Source organism: Myodes glareolus, chromosome 7 (assembly GCF_982192425.1).
Source record: "Myodes glareolus chromosome 7, mMyoGla1.1, whole genome shotgun sequence".
Lineage (NCBI taxonomy): Eukaryota > Metazoa > Chordata > Mammalia > Rodentia > Cricetidae > Myodes > Myodes glareolus.
Genome location: NC_142032.1, coordinates 29,019,181 through 29,032,392, shown reverse-complemented (window position 1 = coordinate 29,032,392; position 13,212 = coordinate 29,019,181). Strand labels below are relative to the sequence as shown.

Sequence of the window (13,212 nt, the reverse complement as noted above, 5' to 3'; positions counted from 1 at the left end):
GAGACATTCAAAATCCAAACTATTAAAATGATAAAGGCATTTTAAAACTTATAATACCTTAGATTCTAATTTCATAAAACTGAATGCTTTCAGGACCAGACCTATCTGATCTGATGTTCCTGCCACATAGGAAAAACAAAAGATAACATCAAGTTGGGATTTATTAGGTATATACTGAAAATTTTTCATAGGTTTGATGTACCTTCAAATGACCCATTATTCAGTACATTTGGAAAATTCTTGAATAAATAAAAGTGTCTATTCTATAGAAATCTCTTTTAATAAAGTATTTTGTGAAAGTCTCTAAATATGTCAACAAACTGATTTGATAACAAAGCTCATTGGAAAAAGAGCACCCAAGGAGCCAGTGTCCCCAGAATACATTTTGAGAACACAAATCAATACTGACTTATACTCAAACTGTTGGCACTTGAAATTGGGTCTCGTACACCTTGGAGCTTCCTTCCTTTACTTAAAAGGAAAGTTGGTTCTGGCTGTGGTGTTCTGCACTTACTGCCGGTTTCCAACACCTGTCAAATGAATATGCCCTAACCTTATAGGTTTGGGGCATTTTTTTAATCTTCTGTCCCTGGAGACTTACTGCATTTTGTTCTCAATTCTGGTAAGTTTGTGTATCCTGTTTACATTTACATTGCTCTACCCTGACAGAACACACATATCTCCTCCATTATTTGTGTTCTACTCCTTCACTCAGGAAAACCCACCAAAGGCCAGATACAGTGTGGTGTTAGAGAAACAACTACGACAACACATATCTCTTACTCCACTAGTTAAATGTTAATATGCTAAAACACATGGGATTACACTATAAAAGCATTTATATTGTGTTAAGTCAGCTTGGCACACTTAGTACTCTGGGTCCTGATAAAAAAATAAAACAGCTGAAGTGAAGGTGGTTAGAGTCTTTGTTAAGAAAAGTTGTTACTATAGGCTTTATACAAGTTAATGCACACACCAGAGAAGATAAGTTTCCGTGTAGTTGACAAAAGAAGGCAGGTATTCCTTGGCAACTTGGAACACCACCACAACAGGTACATAACAAATATGATTTCTAACTTCTCTGGTACCTTGGCTTTAAAATTGTGCGGTGGCTGATATTAAGAGAAACTTATTATTGCAAAAATTGACAACCATGAGAGATTCTTGATATTATGTTTTGCTTTCTCAGACCCATTCAGTTTTATAAATGATCACTTCGGTGTTGTGTGGGTGCTTTCAAACACCCTCCCACCTCATTTGTAGAGAAAACTTAATCTGTTCAGAGATAGGTTCTTCCTCTTCTTCTTGGGTGACTTTCCCAGGAGAAAACACCCCCTGTCCTCTACATGCAACCCAGCTATTTAATCCAATCTCACTCGAGGAAACATAAATCTACTGAAATGGTACAAAAAGGTTGTATCTTAGAGTTTCTGTTGCTGTGAAGAGACACCCATGACCATGGCAACTCATGAAGGAAAACATTTAATTGAGATGGCTTATAGTTAAGAGATTTAGTCCATTATCTTTATTGTAGGGGACATGCAGTCAGGAGCGGTGCTGGAAAAGGAGCTGAAAGTTCTACCTCTTGATGCACAGGTGACAGAAAGTGAACTGTGTCACTGTGTGTAGCTTGAGCACAGGAGATGTCAAAGTCTAACCCCACAGTGACACATTTCCCCCAACAAAGTCACTACTACTCCAAAATCTCCTAATAGCACCATTCCCTTTGGGAGCCATTTTCTTTCAACCCACCACAATGAAGTTTACTGATTTTTGCCATTCTCAAAACTATCATGTATTTTTATGAGTTTTAAAAGGTAATTCTGAATATATGTGATCCATTTCCTTTACGATAAATTTAGAACTTTACCTCCCACATAAGATGCAACTCTGCTTAAAGATGGAAGGAAGTAGTGAGGGCCACATAGCCATCAGCATGCCTTCTTCTTTTCTCTATAACAGAACCTTACTTTATTCAGGTAGTGATCCTTCTAATGGCAAACATGACTGTGATACCAGCTCCAGGAGTATATTTGATTTTGGCATATGATACTCTCCCTACTTCAGACTTATGATATTCTTATCGATTGATAAGCTATCACACATGGTTTGGAATTGGTACACATAGCAATTCTGACCCAATATGCAATGGGTACATTAAAGAACTGGACAGATTCTCTGGAAGGAGCAGAGGCTGTACTGATTATTCCTAAGTGTGTTGCTATGCTCCGAATGTGCAAGACCCTAGCTTTGATCCCTGGAACTTGGAGATAAAAAGGATGGATGTGAGACCTTAAGGAGACTGAGTAAATCACATAAATGGAGTTTGCTCAGTTTTGGAGCCTGAGAACCCTACAATCCAGTTATTGGTTGATTTGATTCCTGGTGAGGGCTTGCTTTCCAATCTGCTGGTGCCTGCTGTCTTGCTTTGTCACTGCCATAAGTTTTCCCCTTAGTACTTAAAAGTATCACAGAGAGAAGGGAAGAGTTTCTGTTTTGCTTTCCGAAGGCCATTATCCTATTGGGCTAGGATACCACCCTTAGGACTCCATGTAATCATTAGTACCTGAACTGAATCTCCAAATAGAAATCCCTGTGCTTTGTAATGATTAATACCTACTACCAATTTTATTGGAATGAGAATTGACCCAGGGATTAATGTAGAACACCTGTGGATATGTCTGTAAGGATGCTTCTGAAGATGAGTTACAGAGTGGCAGGAGACATAGGCCAGATAACCAGGAGAAGTAAAAGAGAAAGGATGAAGGAGCCAGCCAGTGCTGCATTCCTTACTTCAGCATCTTGCCCTTATGAGGTGGATACTTTTGCTCTGCCATACACTCTTTTTAAGAACTATCATACAAAGTAAGAGGTATCCATATGACATTTTCATACGTATTTTGTATGTTTGTATGTTTTTTTATCTCCATCCCTTCTAGCTCCTTTCCCTGGTTTATTTTCTTTTTCTTTTCTTTTCTTTTATTTTCTCTCCTTCTCTCTTTCTTTCTTTCTTCCTTTCTTTCTTTCTTACTTGTACTATTCTGTTTCTGGTAGTTCCTACTTTCATGTCTCATGCTGTATGACTCTTTCCATGTCTCCTCCTTATTAAATCCTGTATTTTTTTTCTGTCTCATGGTTCCCTTTCTAGTTTCATATCCTATATCCCCAATCACTACTACACAAATGCATACATATAAAAAATTGGAATATAGCTTGGGTATGGTGGCATAGCCTTTAATTCCAGCACTCTGGAGGCAGAGTCAGGATGATATCTATGGAGTTCCATGTTAGCCTGGTCTACATAGAGAGTTCTAAGACATCTGGGGTTATATATTGAGACTCCCTCTAAACACACACACACACACACACACACACACATACACACACACACACAATTAGCATCTAGAACTGGCACAAGAAAGAACACACACTATGATGATCTGCTTCAGTACAAGCCCAGAGCAGTGGTACTAGACCATGGACTGACACCTTAGGAATCATCAGCCAAGTTTTCTTCCTTTTAAGTTGATCTCTCAGGTTTTGATGGAGAATGCTCATTCGTTCTTGGCTACTCAGACCCAAAATAATCACACAAAAACTGTATTATTATAACACTGCTTGGCCTATTAGCTCATGCTTCTTATTGGCTAGCTCTTATGTCTTAAATTAACTTATTTCTTTTAATCTGTATCACCATATGGTTGTGGCCTACCAGTAAGGCTCTATCCAGCATCCGGCGTCTGTCTCCTTGGGCAACTATGTGGCTTCAGCCTGACTTGGCCTACTCTCTCCTCCTCTATCTGCTTGGGATTCCCACCTTGCCCTATTCTGCATTGCAATAGGCCCATAGCAGCTTCTTTGTTAACCAATGGTATACAGAGTATACAGAGGGGAATCTCATATCACTCAGGTATTTGCCATGGTGATAAAAACACTGAGCAGCATAGGCTTTACTTATGAATTCTTTCTCCTTTTTATTTTGTGCGAGGGTTGGACCTACATCTTTGTATATATTAGACAAATGTTCTACCACTGAGAGACTCCCTATGTCACCAACACATCAATGTAGGAAATGTGTCATTTGTCCATAGTAAATCATACAAATTATCTTATGTTGTTTAAACATGTTTTTGTTACATACAGCTGATTATATATCCTCATAGATATCCTATTTTATAAAGTAACACACAAAGATAATGTCTAAGTCATGATATATAACTTGAGAAGATCAGGGATTATTTGCCTTTCCCCAGAACACACGGGTGTAGAGTTGGTATGGCTATACCTCACAGCTAATGCCCATTGCTGTTACAGGCAGTTCCTAACTGCTGATCACATAGAGATGTGGTCTTATGCTAACATAAGCAGCACAGCCCTTGGGGAGTTTCAAGTTATAAGAGAAACATCTTTTCTGGGACTGTGTGCTCTGATAGAGAAAACACTCCAGCTGAGGCCTATCATGAACTTCTGACAAGCCAAGAGACATGAGTTGGTGATTTTATCAGGCAAAATTTCCAACTAAGGGGCCACTGAGAGCGTTGCTGTACAGTGAAGTGCTGTAACAAATTCAACCATGATTCCTTTTGTTGAGGTCTATCACCTTAGATAATCACAGGTTATTTATGGAAAACATTACCTTAGACATTACCACAATGCTATGGATATGAATACACACACTTTTCTCTGAAATCAGTTACCTTTTCCTTGTGATTCAACTTTTCTTCCTTCTTTCCTTCCTTCCTTTCTTTTTCTCCCCTCCCTCCTCACTTCTTTCCTTCCGTGTGTGTGTGTGTGTGTGTGTGTGTGTGTGTGTGTGTGCAGCATGTATGTGTGTGTTTTCCCTGACTTACTCTGTACCTCTGGCTGGCCCAGAACGTGCTGTGCAGACCTGAAACTCTAAAAGATCATGCCTCTACAACACATGGTCTTACAAATCAAATTTAAGTTTTAGAACTATCTTTAACCAAAAGGTAGAGTGTGGAGTTCACTGAATCCTAGAAAGGTTCTCATGAGACATTTGCCGGGCACGCTAGTTATATTGTATATGAACCAATTTTACTCCATTTAAAAAAGATGAAATGTACATAGACATCAAAATATTACAGAATTGATGGATTTTTATAGCATGGTAAAATTTCCCTTTTAATATAGCTGGGCAAGTGAAAGGTCACCAATTACCAAATTTAAAAAGCCTAAACAAAATAACCCACTGGAATCTCTCCAAAAACAGACAAAGAGAGAAATGTTGCATATACACATATACAAATTAAAGCAAGAGAACCCAGGCCATTTTGCAATCCTAGACCTTCTGACAGTATTTTTATGAACTCAATAAAACAAACCACGTGGTAAAAGATTTTCTGGAAAACCTTTCTGGTTTCACTGTGTACTTCATGACTGAGCAAATGTGACATTATGTTTTATCCCCTGTGGCTTGGAGTTAAACACTTGCTCTGTTCAGAATGGCAACACTCAATTAAACAACATTTTTCTCAACCTACACCCACCATCATTACTGTGTTCAACGGAAATAACGGGAGTACTGACCTATATTGCGCTTCTTATTATCAATGGAGATGAAGCGTATACAGGGATTACTGGCGATGTACTGGGCAGCCCAAGGGACGTCAATCTTCATGCCTGCTTCATAAAAGAGACCCAGAGCATAGCGGGAGGAATAGCTCACAGATGCCAGTTGCTGCCTTTGGAATTCACTAATTACTGTGGAAGAAAAAACAAAACACAAACTCAAATATATAATCTTTCCCTTTAGTCATCAATCCAAAGTTCCTTCACACAAGCCCCAAGTCTGCCCTGCAGTCCTGTCTTGCTCACCATGAATTCTCAAAGGTAACGTAAGATGCTCTTTGTTTTATTTTTTTCCAGAATGTTTACTAATGCTGGCACAATTGCATTTAGTAAGATGAAGGTTTGAGTTCATTAGACTCCCAATCAAGTCTCTCAAAATCTGGTTCTCAGTTGTTTCTCTAGTTTCATATCCTATTTGCTGGCCATGGACTGTCTGGCAACATTATAGATTTTATAAACTTGCTACTTAACTATGAGTTGGATGCTTTTGCTAATTATTATCGTAACATTTCACGTAAGTATAATAATAATATTTAAGGTTGAGTATTATTCCCATGTTATAGGTGAGGAGGCTGTAGCCCCTTCAATATGCCTAAGCCATTTATTTGCTAGTCTGTCACCTTCCCATTATAGAACTGTAGTAGTTCTACAGTTTATTCCCTTGACCTGTTCCTGCTGACTGTGATTTCAGAACAAACTCCCAACACTGCTTTCTTCTCAGACATATATGGTTATTTTACACTCAAAAATAAAAGTTTGTTGACCATGTCCTTTACTTTACAGAAGCTTCTCAGTTTCAGGAGGTCTCATTTATTAATTGTTGCTCTCAGTGTCTGTGCTACTGGGGTTATATTTTGGAAGTGGTCTCCTGTGCCAGTGTAATCAAGTGTACTTCCCACTTTCTTTTCTGCGAGGTTCAGTGTGGTTGGTTTTATGTTCAGGTCTTTCATCCATTTGGACTTGAGTTTTGAGCATTGTGATAGACATGGACTTATTTGCATTCTTCTACAGGTTGATATCTAGTGATGCCAGCACCACTTGTTGAATATGCTTTCTTTTTTCCATTTTATATTTTTTTGTTTCTTTGTCAAAAATCAGCTGTTCATAGGTATGTGGATTGATATCCAGGTCTTCAGTTCAATTCCATTGGTCCTTCTGTCTGTTTTTATGCCAATACCAGGCTGTTTTCATTACTGTAGTTCTATAGTAGAGTTTAAAGTCATGGGTGGTGATGCCTCCAGAAGTTCCTTTACTGTGTAAGATTGCTTTGGCTATCCTGGATTTTTTGTTTTTCCAAATGAAATTGAGTATTGTTCTTTAAAGGTCTTTGAAGAATTTTGCTGGGAATTTCTCTAAACCTGCAGATTACTTGGTAAAATTGCCATTTTTACTATGTTGGGTAAATACCCAAAAGAAGCTTATTCATACCACAGGGACATGTGCTCAACCGTATTCATAGCAGCATTATTTGTAATAGCCAGTGCCTGGAAACAGCCCAGATGCCCCATAACCAAAGAATGGACAAAGAAAATGTGGTAGATTTACACACACAATGGAGCACTACTCAGAAATAAAAAAAATAACATCTTGAAATTTGCAGGCAAATGGATGGATCTAAGAAATAACCATATTGAGTGAGGTAACCCAGACTCAGGGAGACAAATATAATACGTACTCTCATAAGTGTCTTTTAGACATAAAGCAAAGAAAAACCAGCCTACAATCCACAACTCCAGAGAACCTGGACAACAAAGAGGACCCTAAGAGAAACTTACATGGATCTAAATAGGATGTAGAAAAAGACAAGATCTCCTGAGTAAATCAGGAACATGGGGAACATGGGAAAAGGTAGAAGGGGAATGGGAAGGAAGGGAGAGGAGTGGAGAAAAATGTATAGCACAATAAAAACAATAAAAAAGAAAAATCCATAAGTAAAAGCTTATTATTTCTTTCAGACATCATTTTCTTTCTTACTAAAAAGTTTTACCTGCTTAATTAACAGATGTTCATCTGACAATGGCCCCATTAAAATCTGAGAATGAGGGGTTCTTATTTTTATTTATGTGATTCACTTTTCAAGCTATGGCTTGACATCAAACTAAGCTTATTTTTTTTCTGAAAGAGAAGAGGTGCGTGTTGTAAATTCCAGAAATTAAGATCATTTTCTTAAATTTCCCAATTGTGGAATTAAAAGCACGAACAAACAATCTTTTAATTAAGAAAAATGAAAACAAACAATCAATCAAACAAACAAAATTGTGAACTATTGAGAACCTATAAAGGTCTGAAGGATTTTTTAAAACTAAAGCTAAAGGGGTCAAGTGGATTGACAGCCTAATTGAATCTCACCTCTACCATATTTTCACATGTAGCTAAATTTTAAACAATCTGTCAAGTGGCAAATCCCCTTGGGTAGTCTTTTGAATAGGTAATTGGCATACAAAGAGAAGACAACCAGCCATAAACACCCATGTCTGATGGGGCATGGGAGCTAAGACTTCTGACCGAAACAATCTAATTTTCAACAGACTCACTTATCAAAACTGTCACCTTTAGGATGTCAAGCTTTTGGTCTTTGAAATGCAGGTCAGACCTAAAAGCCTGTCCCATTTTGTTTGAAAAAAGAAAAACCTTTTTATACTGAAGGAACTAACCTTAAAGGATTCCAAATAATATGTATGTACATATGTATATATTCCAGAAAGCAAAATAATAATTTATCAAGTATCATGGTATATAAAAAAATCTGAGGGCCAAGCATGGTGCATACTTTTATTCCCAGAATTCTGGAGGCAGTGGCAGACAGATCTGTAAGTTTGAGGTGATCTGAATCTACATAGGGAGTTCCAGGACAGCCAGGGTTACATAGTGAGGCTCTGTCTCTAAGGAAAAAGGACATATGATGACAAAGCAAGGCTCAAGTGAAAGGGCATAATTTCTATATCATCAACTTTTACTTGAATGCCACCATCCGCCATATTCATTTAATTGTGAGTCAATGGGATTACATAATCTCTACAGTTATGCAATGTGAATTTGCGTATTATATAACTTTCAAATCATCTATTATTTTATATATTTCTGCATATAAATTAAGAGACATTTTATTATTGTAATGAGAGTCAAAGGACTAAAAGATAGAAGGAAGATAAGAGTTCCTGACTTAGGGAACTGTCCTACTGGACAACCCTTGTGTGTGCGCCTTTGTGAGCATTTGTGCACATGCAGGTTGACATTTGGAAAAGAGAGGAGAAAAGGGCAAGAAGAGAAGACTTGGACAGTATGCCTGAGTAACATTAAGTAATTTCATCTTTTTAGTTTCCTATTGTGACTCATTCCTCTAGTTTTGTACTCGAGAAGGGAAGGCTGATAATATATACTCTTTTTTTCTGTTCTTGGTGGCAAAATATTCATCCACCGTGATTGCCTACCCTATACCAGGTTCTCAAGTTGATGTGCGGGGTTTAAGGCAGATCTAAAAAGTAGAGGCTCCCACTTAGCTTTCATGTTGTTAGTCAAGGGGCAAATTCTAAAATGCAGAGCCGGGTAAATGGAGAATAAGCAATAAAGAAAAAGCAGTATAAGGGGACATTTTACAGGTGAGGATGGTGTGCCATTTCAGCTGTCAAACATATGGCTCCCTAGAGGATTCTACTCTGATTGACATGGTAAGCTACTACTGCTTTGGCAGTCAAAGACACACATGATATAGTTTCTGTTGAAATAACTGTAATTTTGGGAAAAGGAGAAGACAATAAACATGTAAGGATGAAATGGAACTAAATGGCTATTGCAGTAATTTTAGATTTGCTATAACAATGGAGGAAGCCAGAGATAGTTCCATTTTAGATAGAATATCTTATGTACATATATAAGATATATACATTATGTCCATCCATATAAGTGTATGTGTATGCATCCTGAAGTTATAACTGAGTGTCCATCCATCTGGACTGAGATGAGTGGGCCCTAATGTCATGTAGGATTGTCTGACTTTCTTTTATCACTGTGTGACAATTCTATATGCAATTCTTACAAGAGAAATGCAAGAGTTTTCTCCTCAGAGGCTCATCCCTTCCTCTTTTAACAGTATGGCTTTATGTAAAGATTTCTCAGAGTTTATTATTTTTTTCAACGATAGCACTTTTATATCTCTGTTTATAAATCTTTACCTAGTATCCTACTTCAAGGTTCTGAAAACTGTCTCATATATATATATATATATATATATATATATATAAAACATAGAAAATATATGCAATTTTCCTGAAAGCTAGAATTTTTTTTGAAGTTGTCTGATAGGGTTAAGTCTGGCTGATGACTCTGATAAGTTAATTCTGGCTTGGGAAGAAGTTGGTGTGAGGAAAAGAGCACAGTTGAAGAATACAGAGACTGCTATTTTATTTTATATGCCCTAATTAAATGATAATTATTATTAAACAATCACAACATACAATCAAGAACTAGATTATAAATAACCTGAGACAAGAACTGTATCTTGCAGGCTTTGCATGTCCAGTTCTCTGGCTCATTCTTTTATGGCATTGACAACTATTAATGAAGACAGTCTCATGTAAGATTCATTAACTTCATAGAATATAAAATGGGGGAAAAAATCACTCTGTTGTCAGAACCCAGAGAGACAACAATTGCATTTTGATAATACTTTTCCTTTCTACCTTCCTGGCTTTCCTCAAAGAGGAACATGTCAGACACACAGTTTTTGCAGACTATAAGCTTTTGTTTGCTATGTGGCAGACGACTTCCCTGTGAATATAACTTTTAATGGTGAAATGGATGCTGTTCCTTAATGCCGGGCCTTGTTTCTTTCTTCTGTGATCATAGCCATTATAAAGATTTTTATGTATAGATCTTTATCTATGTTTTTAATTATACCTCCCAGACTTGAAGCAGAACGAGTGTTAATGTTTAGAAAGCTATACCAATTTATAGCTTCCATTAATGGTACAGGAAAGAACCATTTTATTATGCCCTTGCTTATATGAAAGGAACTAGACATTTTATTTTGACTTTAATATAATAAGATTGGACATCTCTCAGATACCTTGTAGCAAGCATGTACTTTCAGCTTTGCAAACTGTTCACATCACTTTGCTAATTGACCAATTTTATTTTTCATGTTACTACTATGAGTTTTAATAATGGATATTATGGGGATTTTTTCACTCATTGTATGTTATATAACTTTCTTTAGGTCTTATCTGTTTCTTAGTATTATATGACGTTATAATATGTATGCTGGCAATCAAAGTGTTGCTTCTCCCTCACTCTTTGCATTTAAACAATTAGAAACCAGAAATGTTCATCTGGAGCGAGGACCACTGACCCTCTAGAATCTGAATTCCCACCAGTTCTGGTTTCTGGAAGCCTTTGGCCAGTTAGAAACATAGAAGGGTGTGGCGGTACAGAATGACAGTGACTACGGATAAATACGGATCCCTCCTGTTTGGTCTGCTTTGCTGCGTACTGGCACTGCTGACCCTTCCACAATGACATTCCTTTTAGGTGGCTTTCCCTCCTGTTTCCAACCCTCTTGGGGCACTGGCTACCTATCTTTCCCACACTCATTTAGGAGAACTGGAGGTAATGGCTTCCTGCTGTTATTAGTCCCTAGATGCTACAACTTCCTTTACTGATTGCTTTAACCATTCCAGGGTTTGGTAAATGACTTGCAACAAGACATTGAAGTCAGAAGCATTCAGAGATAATGTCTTTCTTGCTGGGACCTTGAGTGAATTGTACTACACACATGCTTTTCAAGTTTCTTCTAGGAAAGCACCCAAGCACAGTCACATAACCTTCTATCTTATGAATGGCAGCAATGAACATCTTAAGGTCAAATCATCGGCTCTGCAGTATGACGAGTGAAAGTGTTTTATAGTTTATGAAGTCTCAACTCTTGTTATAGAGTGGTTCTACTTTCCAGTGTTGTCCTCTTCACCTGATGCTGACATTTTGGCATGATAATGGATGCAGTGATGTTGATAATAAAGCACTCATGCTCACTATTACTGTGTGCCCATTCCCAATGTTGTAGTTAATGGCAATGTTGTTCATGCTGACATTTACTCAAAGCCTCAACGTCCTATCACAAGTTTGTTGCTTGAAGCTAATTACAGAGCACCGCTCCTGTTCTGATTTACCACCTTATGGAAAGGACTGCTCATGGGCAGAGGAAGTTAGGAGGGCGATTTGTCCTGTAACTATACTGATTCAATTCCTAAGATCAGGCCATCCAGGTCTGTGGATACACAAAGATAATGGTATCTTAGCCAGGATAACTGGTCTTTCTGTACTTAAAGTGGATGTAGGAATAGAACCAAAAGACCAAGTTTCCATAAATAGTCCCCACAGGAAGCCAGCACAATTTACCGCTCACGAGTCACTCCTCCTGTGTGAAACCATCACAGAGGCAGTCTCCCTTCACTTCACCTGGAATAAATTGAGTGTGCACTTGGACCCCATAGGCAGAGCAATCATTAAGCCTGGAAGCACAGTTTCAGAAGTACTTTTGGCAAGCCATAAATCTAGAGTTTATTGATGACAGACTTCAGCAGTTACAGCGATGTAGGAGTTCCCTGGGGAAATATTTCTTTTATCCTGAGAGGCATCTCTGGAGCCAGAAAAATCTGGGTTTGAATTTTGGTTCTGACATCTGTATGACCTTAGTCGAGTTACTTAATCTCTCCAAGCATCTGTTTTCTTGTAAAATGAGAATAATAATAGCGCCCACCCTAAAGGACTGTTCAAAAATGAAATTAGATAATAGAAAGTACTTAACACAATACCTAGTGTATAAAAAGAACACTGAAAAAACTCAATAGCAATTGACTTTTGAATTTTTTTGGGTGTTTCTGAGTGCATCTTTCGTGTTTGTGTACACACACACACACACACACTGGTGATCCAACCAAGACCTTTTACTTGCTAAACATATACTCTACCACCGAGTTATATTACAGCCTGGTGACATTCTGATGTCCTGACACATCAGCGTAGTTCATATTAACAGTATCTTGTGACTCATGAAGGACACTTTGGGTCTCAGAGCAGAGGGCAAAAACAAAATGAGCACTTATTGGATTATCATGCATGCCAAAGGTTTGGAGGTGAGTTAATATTTTTGAAAACCTAATCTGTGGATTTTAAAGAAAGAAATTTGCCTTAGAAGGCTGAATATTTAGGTATTTGTCTTTGGAAATGAATGAAAACCTGTATTTCGGATAATTTTCCTACCACCAAGGGTAGCTTCAAACTAGTGATCCTCCTGCCTTGGCTTCCTAGAGTATTGTAGTTGTAAGTGTGTATCACCACACTTGTCTACTTTTCTTAATGTTAATTTTATTCCAGAATTGCATAAGTATCATTAAAAACGAGTTTCTCTGTTTTGTATTATGATCATTTGAGGTTTATTATGCTGAAAATTTTAGGATTAAGCTATTTTTAAACTCACATGCTTGCTGAGAATACTATTGCCCAAATAAAAACATTTAGCATGTAAATTATATCGAGTTGTTATGCACAGATTTTCTTGTCAGCCCGTGGGATGAATTTCAAAAGCATTGGTGTTCTAGGGAAATACATTTCCCATCAAGCAGGACT

The 13,212-nt window shown here is 37.6% G+C and overlaps 1 protein-coding gene across 4 annotated transcripts in view; it reads right to left on the bottom strand.

The window, feature by feature from the left end:
- Rnls (renalase, FAD dependent amine oxidase) overlaps nt 1-13,212 on the bottom strand; it is a 277,039-nt gene that overhangs the window by 66,391 nt on the left and 197,436 nt on the right. For all 4 annotated transcript variants that reach the window (XM_048438855.3, XM_085693789.2, XM_048438854.3 and 1 more), the window contains one exon: nt 5,548-5,721. In XM_048438855.3, the coding sequence (XP_048294812.3) occupies nt 5,548-5,721 (174 nt within the window). The remainder of the gene's footprint in view (nt 1-5,547; nt 5,722-13,212) is intronic.